At 32.9% G+C, this 16,309-nt stretch overlaps 2 protein-coding genes across 4 annotated transcripts; both read left to right on the top strand.

Moving 5' to 3' along the window:
* The first annotated feature begins 1,459 nt into the window (after positions 1 to 1,459).
* LOC113860786 (probable protein phosphatase 2C 33) lies at positions 1,460 to 6,971 on the top strand. Of its 3 annotated transcripts, none has more exons than XM_027493293.1 (7): positions 1,464 to 1,870; positions 1,987 to 2,121; positions 2,199 to 2,331; positions 2,921 to 3,298; positions 3,384 to 3,501; positions 4,190 to 4,413; positions 5,462 to 6,281. In XM_027493293.1, the coding sequence occupies exons 3-7, from the start codon at positions 2,242 to 2,244 to the stop codon at positions 5,747 to 5,749; spliced, it is 1,098 nt and encodes a 365-aa protein (XP_027349094.1). In that variant the 5' UTR covers positions 1,464 to 1,870; positions 1,987 to 2,121; positions 2,199 to 2,241; the 3' UTR covers positions 5,750 to 6,281. The 3 variants fall into 3 exon arrangements, 2 of the variants coding, with proteins under 2 accessions (XP_027349093.1, XP_027349094.1); XR_003504044.1 differs by adding an exon at positions 6,437 to 6,971 and having other exon boundaries at positions 1,504 to 1,870; positions 1,987 to 2,331; positions 5,462 to 6,004; XM_027493292.1 differs by having other exon boundaries at positions 1,460 to 1,870; positions 1,987 to 2,331; positions 5,462 to 6,304.
* A 375-nt stretch (positions 6,972 to 7,346) lies between these two features.
* On the top strand, positions 7,347 to 10,839 carry LOC113861388 (disease resistance protein RPP13-like). The gene has a single exon (XM_027494181.1). The coding sequence runs from the start codon at positions 7,552 to 7,554 to the stop codon at positions 10,183 to 10,185; it is 2,634 nt and encodes an 877-aa protein (XP_027349982.1). The 5' UTR covers positions 7,347 to 7,551; the 3' UTR covers positions 10,186 to 10,839.
* Positions 10,840 to 16,309: the final 5,470 nt, after the last annotated feature.

Raw genomic sequence — 16,309 nt, 5'->3', positions numbered from 1 at the left:
ATACATAATTTAATCAACCATTTATTTAATAATTTTTTACCATGACTTTAATTATAAAATTTATTGAAATATGTTAAAATAGTTTATCTTGATAAAATATATTAAAATTTTTAACAAAATAAGTTTTAAAAAATTACAAGAATCATAACTTATATACAATTTTGTGGCCTTTTAAACAGGCCACGTCATTTTAAAAGGTTTATACAAATTTTATTTAATTATAAAAGTAACATGATATTTATACTTTTAAATTTATTATTAATAAATTTCATAATAAAATTATCACTTAATTTTATGTGTAATAATAATTTATTAAATAAGCATACAATTAAATTATTAATTTTTTAATGTGTCTAAGAGCGCACTAAATATCATCAATACACTAAATTATGATATATATTTTGAAAGAAAGCTCGCCTTGCATAATTTTTTATTACACGCATTTGGATAAATGCTAAAAAATTGTTACATTATTTATCATATAAAACTTTTTTAAAAGAGTTGTGTTATTTTTATAATAAACCTTTACACAAAGAATATTTTCTTTATCTCTCTTTATTATATATTAGCTTCTTTTTTTTTTTCTCTTTTTCTATCTAAATTAAGTTATAAAAATAATTGTACAAATTGATTATTCTGGTATCATTTCTCTATTCTTGTGTAAGAAACCATGAAACAACCCACCCGTGATATGATTAGGAGACTTTTCCCAATTTCCACGTGAAACCTCCTTAAAAAAATATTGCTGTCGGGCCAAACTTGTCTACCAGATTTACAGTCAAATAAATCTAAGTTTTGGGGGACAAGCTACTTACAAAGTTTAAGATCACAATTCACAAAATAACCTATGAAAAAAATAATATTTTATTTTTCATACAAATGCCTAGAAAATTGAATCTTAATTAATATATTTAAAAGACGTAATCTCTCCCTTGATTATAACCTCCTTCAATAAATCCAATTTTACACACTTAAACAAAAACTATTTACAATTACCTAATCAACTTGATTAGTCTACGTTGATTTTTCGCGTTGAATGATTTGACCTTTTGAAGAACCCGCGTTTAGCAGAGAAAAAAAAAAAAACTAATGACAAATAATTAATAAGAACACAAAGTTCATACGTTATAATATTAGGCATATTCTTTTACGTAACACAATTTTTATTATTTAATGGATTTATATACGAATAAAAATGCGTTTAAATCATTTAATAAGATTTATTTACCGATAAATATAAACAAAATGTTGAATAGAATAGATATATTATTATTATTTGGTCAATGAATATGGATTTAGTTATTAGACACGATCATGTTTTTTGGGGTTCCATGATCCTATCCATCGACGCCCGAATAATCCAATCATCTGCGCCGTCCAAGCCACGTGTCACCATTATTTATCACATTTTTTTAATTTCTGAATTTTGTATTACACGTTGTCGTTCTGATCCATTCTTCTGGTTTGCATCAATCAATATATTCTTCTTTTGCGTGGCGGAGAAACAAACTCTGTTGTCACAGCCATTCGTCGAAAGCCACCACCTGCCGGTGACGCCCCCGCTCCGGACGGTACCGCTGCTCTCAAGGATTTTAGGAACAATACCAACTCGTTGTTCGATTCTTCAATCGAGATTTTTCATTCGTTGATTCGCTTCTCAGTTTTCGCAATCATTTCTTGAGGGATCGAAGGAGGATAGAGAATTTCGAATTGTTTTCGTGATTTCATTCTTTTATTTTATGTTATTCACTAGAGTCGTTTTGTGTTCCTATTCTTCCGCTTTTCGACGAGTTTTCTGCCATATAGGGTGATTCGCTATTGGATTTGCGTTGATTCGATTGGACGGGATTTCGTTGCAATCATGACTCAGGTTCCATTTTAATTGTGTTTCTTTTTTTCTTTCATGTATGATTGTGTTGGTTTCTGAATCTGGATTTTTAGCTCTGTGGTTGTGTTTGTCTGAAATAATGATGATGATTGTGACAGGCGGTGGAGGTACTGAACCGGTATGGGACGGATCTGGTGGGGGAAGCGAGGGGTTCGGATTCAGAGTGTTTGGCGGGATTTGAGTGTTTTCTGAACATTGTGAGGGCACTGGGAATGGGATCGTGCATTTCGGAGGTTGGTGGTAGCGGTAGTTCCCCCCCTCTTCTACCTTATTCGCCTGAGTCCAATTTGGATGGTGGGAAGAGGAGGAGGTTGAGGGGTTCCTCATCCTTTGATTGTAAGGTGCCTGGGAGAATGTTTTTGAATGGGTCAAGCGAGGTTGCATCCTTGTATTGCAAGCAAGGTAGAAAAGGGATCAACCAAGATGCTATGCTTGTTTGGGAGGTTAGCCCCTTCTTTCTTTTAGCATCTATTAAATTAATGGTGTTTTGGGATTTTATGCCTTTTACATTTGCATTTGTATTACTTGTCATGCTGTTCGCAATAGTAGAAATGAAGGCCCATTTATTTTTCTCTTTTTTGGAAGTGTAAGAGTTATATGTTTGGAAGGTAATCAAAGTTGAGTAGGTGTTCTGCATGTTATAATTTTTTAAAAATAACCATGAATGGGTTACTTACGTTTTCAGTTTTTAATGTTTTAAAATTATTTTAGCATATCTTTCAGCTAAGACCAAGTCTACATGAATTAGTGTTCTTGTTCTTTTTTAAATTTAAAAATAAAAGTTATTTATGCATTTGGAGTAAATATGAACTGATATGATCTATGGATTATGGAATCCTGGCGTAAATGAGTATGTTCATACCTGTGTCTGACCCTAACACTCTTCCTCAATCTTCTTATGTTGTTGGTAGTGAAAGGCAATAAAGAAACTATCAGATGTTTACTCTCTGTTTGATTGTTTGAGTTTGCACTAAGACTAGTTATATAGATGTTAATAATTTGCACAAAACTTTCCTTATTTTCGTTTTGCAGAACTTTTGTCAAAGGGAGGACACCATTTTTTGTGGTGTTTTTGATGGTCATGGACCTTATGGCCATAGAGTTGCAAAGAGAGTTAGGGATTCTTTCCCTTTAAAGCTTAATGCCCAATGGGATTTGCATCATAAGAATAAAGATGGACTCAGCGATCATAGCAGTGCTGCCGGAAGTTATAAATCTGACGGGCCTGGCTATAGACTGGTTGATGAGAAACCTAGTCCCACTGATCATGAACTTGATGAAACAGATACAATTTTGACACTAAAAGATTCTTTTTTGAAGGCTTGTAAGAATATGGATAAAGAACTGAAACTACATCCTGATATTGACTGCTTTTGCAGTGGCACTACAGCAGTTACCTTGGTCAAGCAAGTAAGAAATATAAATTACCATGTATTGTTCTCTTGATAATTTTCTTATTTGTTTTTTACACTGTTTACTCCTTATGTTCTTTTAGGGGCTGGACCTTGTTATTGGAAATGTTGGAGACTCGAGAGCTGTGTTGGGTACCCGAGATCATGATGAGTCTCTCATTGCTGTTCAATTGACCATTGATCTTAAGCCAAATCTTCCAAGTATCTCTCTCTCTCTCTCTCTTTCTCCCCTTCCCCCTCTCTGTGTTTGTGTTCTGAATGGACTTGATAAGTTGAAGAACTCCATTTCTTTACACTATTTCCCTTGAATCAGTAGTGCCACTGTGTCAGCGTCGTAATGGTCATGTGATACTGCTTGTCTGATTTAGACAAATGGACTTATCGTTTATGGAAATAAATCTAAAAGGCTATATGATGAATGTGTTGTGGTAGCATTTGAATCCTTGGGTTCAAATGCCTTCTAACCCTTTCCTTGATAACCTATTATAGGACATTTATATTTAATGATTTAGTTTTAGCATAATTTGTGTTAAAAGGAAACTAAACGAATTGAACATTTGTTGCACAACATTTTCAGTATATTAGGCTTAGCCACCTGAGTATATATCAAAATTGAACTATTGTGAAAAATCTTGACTTCTGTTTACACAACATTTATATTTTTCTGTCTTCTTTTCTTTTGTTTTTTATCCAATATATTTCTTTGGTTCCCCTTTAGAACAACTTGACTATTGTGAAAAAAATATATGCAGGATTAGTGAAACTATAGTTTCTTTGTATTTTTAATAAATGCTGTGACTTGGAAATTTTTTCCATACATCAGTCAGTGTTTCATATCTGCATATCCATATGGGGTATTGATGAATGATGTGAACTTGATTTCACTTAGGGGAAGAAGAGAGGATCAAGCATCGTAAAGGAAGGGTTTTTTCCCTTCAGAATGAACCTGATGTGGCTCGAGTTTGGCTGCCTAACTCTGATTTCCCTGGACTTGCTATGGCACGGGCATTTGGAGATTTTTGCCTCAAGGACTTTGGATTAATTTCTGTTCCGGATGTCTCTTATCACCGCCTTACTGAGAAGGATGAATTTGTTGTGTTAGCAACAGATGGGGTAAGGCCTGAAGGGTTCTTTTCTTATGATATACTGCCTTCTATGATCTTCTTATTTGTTGAAATTCATTCATTTCAAGATCATATTTATAGTTAGCCAATTCTGGAATTAAATTGACTCTAGATGGTATTTGATTTGCCAATTGCATTACCTTAAGTTGAAATACCAAATTTGGTTCCAAGTTCACTGCATTTAAATTGACATGTTACTGTTTAAGCTAAACATATAAATGATTTACAAAAATTTACACGATATCAAAAGCTGTACCAGTATTTACTTTGATCCAGTGACCAATATTTATGTACAGATGCATGTTCGTTCTATCCTCTTTCAAACCTGAATTTGTGGAATGAGAAATGGTAGCAACAGACTCCTTATTGTTGGCTAAAATTTATTGAAAATCACAAAAATCATGTGATTCTCATTCTTAATTTAATAATTCTCACACATACTTTTGTAATTTTCAGTAAATTTAAGCTAATAACTGAGTGTGTTTCTAACTCCTCTTTGTGAAATTGTTGGGATTTTGGAAAAATTTTCTTTTCCCTTCACGCCTCCTTTGAAGTTTTAACTCCACATTATTTAACTTGTGATTTTATATTCTTCAAATTGTCTGTCAACATGAAATATGTTTAGGCTGTTTTCTCACAAATGCTTGCATCTTTTGCACCTATTTGGATTATGGACTAGAATTTGTTATTATCATATTAGAGGGATGAAAATTACACTAGCATTATATCAAAGGAAAAATATTATATTAGAAGGAAAAAAAATACAATTTTTTATTAAATTTGCAGAACCCTTCTGAAAGTTGGTTAAAACGATCTTGACTGAATGCAACTTTAAAAATGTGTTTCCCCTGAATCTTCTGAGCTTTCCGCCTTAACCAAATATATAACGTGTTGCACCCTGCCATTGACCTTTGAATTTTGATTGAGACTGAAAGTTCCCTGCTTGAATTGTCTACACTTGGAATGGAGAAATACATGTTGGATCAAGATGTGTGGAATATTTGATTTGTTTTTAAGTGTGTGATTCTTGTGGGCAGATTTGGGATGTTCTATCAAATGAAGAAGTCGTGGACATTGTTGCATCTGCTTCACAGTCTACTGCTGCTCGAACACTGGTTGAATCAGCTGTTCAAGCATGGAGGACAAAATTTCCTTTTTGTAAGGTTGATGATTGTGCTGCAGTTTGCCTCTTCTTTGATTCAAATTCAGACTTCAAGTCAGCAGATAACAAAGATGAGTTGACACCAGAGGCATTTATTGACCAATCTGAGCAGTTATCTCAACGTCATGAAAAGGGAATTGGAATGGAAGCTGAAAAACAGTAGCAATAGCATAAGTTTTGTACCATGTCTCTCCCAAGCCTCGTTGGTTTTATTGAGAAGGTTGGGAAATTTGTGCTGCAACAGTCAAAGAGAAAGGATCATTATTTTGATGATTTTTTCGGTAGTTTTCTGCCAATATTCTTTTCATTATTCATCTTTCATTTCCTTCGACAGCATTTGAGGAAGGAAAGGGGGATTATATATAATCTTATATCTGGAGGAAAAGTGGTACCGGGCTCCTTTTTGTTTTTGCTGAAGGTCATTTTCCTTCTCTGTATATTTGGTAGATTTGGAGTTTTTGTAAATCCAAGTCTCTAGATTCATATTATATTACCTGTTCTGAAATCTGCCGTTTTTAATTTGCATTATTCTCAAGTTGTAGTCTATATTTTCCAATTTAGTCAGCAAAAACATTAGAACTGAAAAGAATTGGATTTATTTCTTATGGACTTTTTGAGTCAGAATTTTGTATCTCCATGTTGTGCCACTGTCAGAGTTTAAATGAATGATATTCAGTGTATCATATTATGTGTGTGTATATGTATTATGGAAAAATTTAAACAAATGTCTTTGAAGTATATAAGTAAACGTGTATTTACCTATTGATTTAGTTTATATTATTTCATGATTTTTACTTGAGTTTAAGAAGAAAAAATTTACTTTAAAAATCGCTTCTTTTTTGGTGTACAGCCATAACAAAGTCGGCGTAGGGGAGGAGTATGTTTCAACAAAAGAAAACTTTTATGCTAGGTGTGCTGGTTCTGACTATTGTCGATAGAATTGCCGGGGATGATGCTCTAGCAACCCGTGTGGAAGTTAAGATGGTACTATACGGGATGTTGGAATTCTCGGTGTCTGCTCGACATTGCTAAGTACTAGTGTTGTAATAACCTGATGAATACGTTGCCGAATGAACTAATGTGAAAGCATGTCCAAATCAGGGAAGCGAAGTTGATTTGAGGGAGCATCTAGATTCTATAAGATCTTGACTATGCTAACCTCAATGAGATAATGGAGCACTAACGCAGAATGATGTTTACTTCCTTTGTGCTGGGGGGTTGCCTGATTAGTTTCTTCCGTGTATTGGGTGTGGTATTCCGCGTGGATTTGTCATTACTCATGTAAGACCCGAGGATGGGAAAAATTATTGTGTGCTACTACCACTTTCATTTAATGGACGTTGACTGTTTATTTGTTTTCTATGCTGAAGCTTCAACTTTTCTCTTCACTTATGTTTGTCTTTTGGGTTTTTGTTTTGTTTTCACATGGATTTTACATATCCGGTTTCCTTTATTTATATTTGCCATGTTTATCCATTTTTATCTCTCCTAGTAACATGTTTAAGAATAAGAAATATACTCATCTATCAACTGAAATGGTAACAAATAAGAACAGAATAAATTGTTTTGTTTTATTTGCATGCCAACTCTAATTTGTATTGTATTTGAAAACAATTGCTATGACATAAAAAATATGATAAATTTTTAAAACTATGAAGTATAACGTCAATGTAATATAAAATTAATAAAACATAAATCTTAAACTTTTAGAGAAAGTGAAGTTTTAAAAACTATTAGCCAGTGACTATTATTTGTTCCATACAGTCACTATCACATTCTCCTACAATTAAAAGTCAAGTCAAACTAAATTGTCCACGCGTATTCGCGTTCAACACAGTTACCACGATCAATGATCTTGACTTGTTAGTGATCACTTCATTTTGCTGTCACCTTCATTCCAAAGAGCTTGTTATCTTTCGTTCTTTCTGTATATTATCACCAAACTCTTTCGAGTCTACACGAGCAATGGCAGATAGTGTTGTTGCCTTTCTGCTACAGAACTTGTCGCGGTTACTTGAGGATGAACTCAAGTTACTTTCTGGCGTGGAAGACAAAATTATTTCCCTGTCCAATGAACTCAAGTTTATAGACATCTTCCTCAAAAGCTCCGAGGGAAAACGCAACGAAAAGGTTGTCAAAGAAGTGGTGAACCAAATAAGAGATGTCGCACACAAAGCTGAGGATATTGTTGATACCTACGTTGCCAACGCCACCAAACACAGAACCAGAAACGCACTCAGCAAGTTATTCCACTTCAAAGAACGGTTCATGGTGCTTCACAAAGTCCATGCTGAGATAGAGAGGATCAAGAACCGTATTGATGAGATCTATAAGAACAAGGAGAGATACGATATTGGAGAAGGTGTGTTCAAAAATGAAGAAGCTACTGCTGCTGCAGAATCGCTCCGCAGAAGAAGAAGGGATGTGGAGGAAGAAGATGTAGTAGGCTTAGTGCATGACTCCACCCACGTGATTCGGCATCTCGTGGAAGAAGGTGATTTGGGTCGTAAAGTATTTTGTATAATTGGCATGGGAGGGTTGGGCAAGACCACTCTTGCTAGAAAGGTTTATAACAACAATATGGTGAAGGAGTTGTTTACTTCTTGTGCATGGGGTTATGTGTCTAATGATTACAGAGCCAGTGAGGTTTTGCTTAGCCTTCTCAAGTGTTTGCTGTCCAAATCAGAATATAATGATTTATTAAAGAAAATAGCTGATGAAGGTGGAGATATAAGCGAGGGAGAGCTAAAGATGAAGGTGGGAGAATGCTTGAAGGGGAATAAGTACTTGGTAGTTCTTGATGACATTTGGAAAACCCAAGTATGGGATGAGGTAAAAGCTGCCTTTCCAGATGACAAAAATGGTAGCAGAATACTCATAACTAGTCGTATAAATGAGGTGGCACATTATTCAGGAACTGCATGTCCCTACTACCTTCCCTTCCTCACTAAAGATGAAAGCTGGGAACTTTTCTCTAAGAAGGTATTTCGAGGTGAAGAATGCCCTTCTAATTTAAAGCCTCTGGGTAGATCCATTGTTGAAAGTTGTGGGGGTTTACCACTTGCCATAGTTGTTTTAGCAGGACTTGTTGCCAAGAAAGAGAAGTCAGAAAGAGAGTGGAAGAGAATCATGGAAGTGAGTTGGCATCTTACACAAGACAAGACTGAAGTGATGGATATACTGAAGCTCAGCTACGATTTCTTGCCTCAAAGATTAAAGCCATGCTTTCTGTATTTAGGAATTTATCCTGAAGACTATGAGATCAATGCAAGGCAATTGATTCAACTATGGATAGCTGAAGGGTTCATACATTCACAAGAAACTGGCTTCCCAGATACAGCAGAGCTAGAAGATATTGGTGACTACTACTTGGATGAGCTGGTGGATCGCAGCCTGGTGCAAGTGGCAAGTAGAAGGAGTGATGGCGGTGTCAAGACATGTCGGATTCATGATCTTCTTCGTGACCTCTGCATATCAGAGAGCAAATCATGTAAGTTTTTTGAGGTTTGCACAGAAGCAAACATTGATACTCTATCCTTTTGCAATCCTCGTAGATTGTCCTTGCAATGCAAAGCACGGTCTTATATTTCTACAAAAAAATTTAACCAATCCTACACTCGTTCCTTGTTCTTCTTTCCTGAAATCATGCACACACATGGCATTCCAAAGAGCATCAAGTGTGCTCGTGTGCTGTATTCTAAATCCAAAGGAGCAATGAATTATTCACTGCATAGTGGTTTTAAGACAATGATCCATCTAAGGTATTTGAGAATAGACACGGGTGTAGGCCACATTCCAGCTTCTATATGCAACCTTTGGAATTTAGAAACACTAGATATAAGATACAAAGAAACTGTCTCAAGTGAAATTTGGAAGCTTAAGCGATTGAGACATCTTTATTTGAGAGGGGGTGCAAAGTTGCCAGAAGTAAATAGGGAAAGAAAGGAGAATCTCCAAACCTTGTGGTTAAGGGCTCATGATCGACAAATGGTGTCCATGCTGAATAAGGACATGTTTCCCAATGACATGTTTCCAAGGTTGAGAAAATTAGTTTTGCACTATCCATTTCATCCTCGTTCCCATGAACAATTACCTACTGTGAGGTTACCAAGTCTACACCACCTAAGCAATCTCCAAAGCCTAAAAATAATTGACTTCCTAGAACTTCCACCAGACCCAAATGCTTTTCCATCAAATCTCAACAAAATAACCTGGAAACAGATACACATTGCCAATGACTTTTTTCTGATGAATACACTAGGATGGCTTACCAACCTCCAAATTTTGAAATTGGGAAGGCAACGCTCTCATGTCTTTTTTGACCTTAATGTTGGGGAAGAAGAATTCCCACAGCTTCAAGTATTTGAGATGAGGGGAATGAGAGTTAGGAACTGGAGATTAGACAAAACTGCAATGCCACATCTTAGACATCTTCTCATCGAAAGCTGTGAATACTTGAATGATCTTCCTGAAGAACTCTGGTCCTTGACTACCTTACAAGAAGTTCATGCTATGTGGCCCTCTGAAAGATTGGCAAACAGACTCCAAAATGTGAAGTTAAAGAATGGTTGTAAGCTCATAATCTCTCATACTCCTTGAAGTGGTCAATCGGATCAAAGTTCACTCTGAGTCATTCTTTTTCGGTTTATACAAGGCTGTAGCTTCAGTCCAAAAACAGGCACTTCAATGTAATTTCATTTAAATGTGGATTAATTTGATTAATTTCTTTTTCCTTCTTCCCTGGTTATTCTAATGATGTGCTTTCAGTTTGTCTCCAATGTAACTTCATTTACAAGTTGATTGTAGAAGGCTTTTGTTTTCTTGCTTTAATGAGAATTGTTGGTTCAAATTCAGTTAAAATGGATGGACACCCACAACCTGTATCATGAAATAATTTGTGATTCCTATGCTCCTGATTCGAATGTATCATTCACAACATTTACTTCTGCAAAACTTTTTCATTCTCTCCTCCTTTACATTTGAAGCGCTCGTGTAATATTTTTTATAATTATTGATTTTTGTGTTACATCATGATTTTCGTATATAAATTTATATTATTGTTAATAATAAGTTTTTGAAATTGTTGTCAGTTATTTTCTGTTATTTTAGTTTATTAGAGTAATATCATAGTCAATAAGTCGTTTTAATATTTTAAGAATAATTTAGTTTGTTATCAAATCTTTCAGTTATATAATTAGTTTAGATTTCTTTGCCTTATTATAAATGCATTGTTGTTATTGAATAAAAGTTAAGTTCTTTCTCTATTCATTCTTCTCACATTTCTGCACATTTTCTTTTCTTTACTTTATTTTATTTTTTTATCATAAAACCAACAAAGTGGTATCAAGAACTATTTTTTTACAGACCTGTGAAAATGGATGTTGAATTCAATTTTTCACAAGTTATTCCTCCAGTCTTTGATGGAGAAAATTATGATCTTTGGGCTATCAAAATGGAGACTTACCTAGAGGCTTTAGATTGTTGGGAAGCTGTTGAAGAGGACTACAAAATTTTTCCGCTGCCGCATAATCCTACCATACCCTAAATAAGAAGTCATAAAGAGAGATAACTATGAAAGTCAAGGACAAAATCATGTCTTTCTACTGGTGTTTCAACAACTATCTTCACTGAAATCATGATTTTAAAAACAGCAAAAGCAATTTGGGATTATCTTAAGAAAGAATATGTCGGGAATGAAAGAATTCGAGGCATGCAAATGTTGAATTTGATGAAAGAATTTGGACTCCAAAGAATGAAAGAGTCTGAGACAATCAAAGTATACTCAGACTACTTGGCACAGCCAAAAAGGTAAGATTACTAGGTACTGATTTTTCTTATTGTAAAATTATTAAAAAAATTCTTGTAACAGTGCCTGAAAGATTTGAGGTACAATCACCATCTTAGAAAATACCAAATACTTGTTCAAAATTACACTGGTGGAACTCTTAAATGCCTTACAAGCACAAGAGCAAAGGCGTGCAATGAGACAAAAAGGTGTTATTGAGGGAGCATTAAGTATCACGCACCATGAAAGTGCAAGATACAACAAGAAGAAATATTATCCTCCATGTCATCATTGTGGAAAAAATAGTCATCCTTTTTTCAAATGTTGGAGAAGGCCAAATGCACAATGCAGTAAATGCAACCAAATGGGAAATGAAGAAATTATATTCAAAAATCAAAACCAACACTAAAATAAAGAGACTAAGATTGCTCAGGAAAAAGATCATTTATTTGTTTCTACTTGCCTCTCTGACTTTAAATCAAATGAAAGTTGACTAATTGATAATGGTTGCACTAACCACATGATTAATAACAAAAAACTCTTTAGAGATTTTATACCAACTAACATCACTAAAGTCAAAATAGGTAATGGTGATTTCATCCCAGTCAAAGGAAAGGGAACAATTGTAATAGCAAACTATTCAGGCACGAAGTTAATTCATGATGTTCTTTAAATTTCTAAAATTGACTAAAATTTGTTAAATGTTGGTCAACTGATTTAAGGGGGATTCAAAGTTATTTTTGAAGATAAACATTGTTTGATTAAAGATGAAGTTGGTCAAGATATTTTCAAAGTAAAAATAAAACGAAAAAATTTTACTCTAAATCTATCTAAAGAGGAGCAAACAACTTTCTCATGCAAAGAAAATACCACAACATTTCATCCTAATAACTTGAGTGTGAAAGTAAGTTTTCTAATTTCATCCATAGTGCAAATGAAAGACATTCCAAGGTTGCAAAGAGAGTGGTTAAATATTTCAAAGACACTCATAACTCAAGCATCAACTTCAAGAGGAGTGAAAAATTTAAATTGATTAATTTCTCTAACAGTGATCTAAGTGACTCAATTAATTGCTTCTTTTTTCTATGGCAAAAGAAGATTTTATTTGATGCTAATTTGAAGCAGAAAGAGAACACAAAATTTTTGTTGACAACAATATTCAGTTTCTGTTAGCAAATTTAAACTGCAAAAAGATAGAATTTGCAGTTCAAAAAACAAGGAGAAGTGTTAATAATATGCTTTTGAAACTGTTGTCAGTTGTTTTCTGTTATTTCAGTTTATTAGATTAGTATCATAGTCAATAAGTCGTTTCAATATTTTAGAAATAATTTAGTTTGTTATCAAATCTTTCAGTTACACAATTAATTTAAGTTTTTTTTACTTATTATAAATGCATTGTTGCTATTGAATAAAAGTTGAGTTCTTTTTTCCTTCATTTTTCTCACATTTTTGCACATTTTTTTCTTTACTTTATTTTACTTTTTTACCATAAAATCAACAATTATTATTATTTTTTATCCAATATCATGTGTTGTTAATAGTATATGATATAAATACAAATTTTAATTAATAATAAAGAATGACTTTACAAACTGGAGACTCATAATTAAGAATTAATTATAGCATGAGAGATTTGTTTTTAAATTTTATACTAAATGTCTAGACTTCCCAGAGAGTGTTAAATTTAATTAATAGATACCAATAAAAATAACTTAAAAACCAGAAACTAATATAGTATAATATATTTTGCGTGTATGAGATGTATGTTACAAAACATGTTAATTATTTGATTGCAAGGGATGACTTGACAACCAAAGACTTGTAATTAAAAGAATTAATTAGAGATGTTTTTCTTTTAAATTTTATACTAAATTCTTAGACTACTTGAGAATATTAATTTAATTAATAGATACCAATAAGATTGATCTTATGAGATATAATATATCTTTATGAGTGTATTTGATACAACTTTTTTTTTTTTTTAAGATATATGTGAGAATGACTTGATAATTAAGTAGTTTGTTCATATATTTAAGATTTTTAGATGTAAAAAAGAACCTTATGTCTATAGAAGGTTTAGTGTGAGTATAATCATTTTCTTCATGTTATATGTGGATGACATATTACTCATTGAGAATGATATACCAATAATGCAAAAATTTGACTATTAAAATAGTTCTCTATAATAGATTTAGGAGAGGCAACTTATATTATAGGAATAAAAATTTATAGCAATAGATTTAAAAAGTTGTTTGGGATCCCCCGATCTATGTACATTGATAAAAGGTATAATATGGAAAACTACAAAAAAGGTTAATACTAATAGGAACTGGAGTTATTCTCAATAACAATGATTGTGCTAAGAATTCGCATGTGCAGTGATAGGTATACCATGATTTGTACATGTCCTGATATCACTTATGCAATAGGTGTAATTAGTTGATATCAAACAAACTATAGTAAGGAACACTGAAAATTGGTTAAGATCATTCTTAAATACTTGAGACGAACTAAAGACCAATTTTTCATTTATGGAGATTCTGAATTAAAAGTAAAGGGTTATAATTGATGTAAGTTTTGCATCAAATAAAGATGATAACAAATCTATTTCAAGATATGTTTTTACTTTAAATGGTAGTGCAATGAGTTGGAAAAGTTCTAAGCAATTAAAGTAGAATATACAGAGGTTGCTAAGGAAGCAATTCTAATGAAAAAGTTTATTTTTGAACTTGGTGTAGTTCTTCAATAGAAGAAACAGTTTCATTATTGTGTAACAATAATGGATTAATTGCATAGTCGAGCCTAGATCACACAAAAAATCCAAACATATTCTATAAAGATATTATTTGATTAGAGACATTATTGAATGTGATGATGTTAAGATTGAAAAGGTCGAAGGGAAGCAGAGTGTGTCAAATATATTCTCTAAGGCACTTGGCATAAAGGAGTTTGACAAGTAAAGTGGGCAATAAGAATGAAATAAATGAACAATTCAAGAATTGATGACTTTTAGATTTGGATCTACTCTTGCTTTTACTTCATGATCCTTTTTAGCTATGAACAATCAATTTGCAGGATTATCATCATTGGATCCTAATACTAATTTCTACTGCTGATAAACTCTTTGGCAAGTGCACCAAATCGTTAAAGTAACAAAAATAGATTATCGTCCTCTGGGATTAATGTTAAATACCAACCCACAAGAATGACACTAGTTGGGTCACCAAAAACAGGGTATATATAATAGTACGAAATTAAACACAGCAGAATTGTAAAACTGAAAGTAAAGGTGCTAGAATTACAATTAATAAATGGACAAAAGTAAAATTTAATACAGAAAATAATTAACAGGACTATAAAATGTAAATAACTCAAGTAGAGAAAATGAGTTTTTGCAAAGATTAATAAATAGGTTGAGTTTAGAATCCCTTATCCCTTTCTCCTTAAAATATACTTGTAACTCAAAATATAGTCAATCTAATGGTCAGGTTGTCTAAATTATTCAACTCCAATCCCTTGGTAATTGGTTCTAAAATGACTTTTAATCTTCTAATCCCTTAGGTAAACAAAAAACGTTCAGCATTAAGGATAAGACCCATATGAGCACATTATCATAAATTTCTATTCCTAGACATTTCATAATAAGCATTTTAACCTCAGTCTAAGAAAGTTCACAACTTTCCAGCAATGAACTCCTTTTCATCAACCCCATTCACGTAGAACAGCGAGACATTAAGTTCAGAATTAAAAAGTTAGATTAAAGCTTCCATCTTGAGTCACATACAATGCTTAGTTCATCGCAATAGGTAAAGGTATAAGTTCATCTTTACTCAACCCCAAGAGATTTAACAAGACATAATGGAAATGAAAAGAAATAAACTAAAATATATTGAAAAGATAAGAGTCTTATTCAGCAGATAAATTTACAGCAAATAAAAAATAAAAGAGTTATTGTTCTATTACAAAAATCAGAGAAGATGGAAAGGAAATCCAAGTTCCCATGAGAATCCTTCTACCAAGATGTAAGGAAATTGCCCTAGTTACCCTATTCTACGTAAAACTGTATGAAACCTAGAAAATCGTGCTCCAGAATGTTCTAAAAAAGGAAAGATAAAAAATGTCGTCTTTTCAGAATTTTTCTACTTTTATAGGCTCTGTCAGCATCGTGTCCCCACAAATAAAAGTTCATGTCCCCACAAAGTATGTCCTGCGGCACTTAACTTTCGTCCTTTAGCCCAATTGCTACTTTTTGTCTAATTTTCTTCAAAAATTCAATTGCCAACATCAGAATATGAATAATCTATACAAAATTTTCAGTACTTGCAATATTCCATTGAATTTTTTAATTAATTGCATTAACTTATAAATCCAATGAAATATGCCAAAAATCTCTAATTTCTTAGATAAGTTATAGACTCATCAATTGCTCTATTATCATCAAAGTCTTTTTGACAACTTTGAATGTAATGGAAGACCTGTCATACATTAATGATATTACAAAAATTATCATAAAATGAAATGAAGATAATAAGATCATGACTTGATGAATATCTCATTTTAGGCACTTACACATTGGTTATCATCCAATTGAAGTCATCAATATGGTCTTTAATTGAATTTTCTCCAAAATACTTAAAGGTGTACAATCTCTTCTTTTAGTAGAGTTGGTTTGACAAGGTCTTCATAGAATTTTTTCCTTTCAATGCTTCTTATATCAAATTTGTAGTCTTCTCTTTCATAACCTCTAGCAACACGTTTTTTGTTAGGCTTAGTTGAATTATACTTTGTGTTTTGTCCACTATCTCCTCCTTTTTATCAAAAGATAATATTTTTAGTAATTTATCAACGCTTTGTCAAAGCTTAGTGGTCTAACAATGCCTGCAGCTTCAGCTTCCATAAATTGAAGTTGTTAGATCCGTTAAATTTCTCCTTTTCAAA

This window comes from Abrus precatorius, unplaced genomic scaffold (assembly GCF_003935025.1).
Source record: "Abrus precatorius isolate BTA unplaced genomic scaffold, Abrus_2018 Scaffold3, whole genome shotgun sequence".
NCBI classification, from domain to species: Eukaryota; Viridiplantae; Streptophyta; class Magnoliopsida; order Fabales; family Fabaceae; genus Abrus; species Abrus precatorius.
This window is presented reverse-complemented; position numbering and strand designations above follow the sequence as displayed.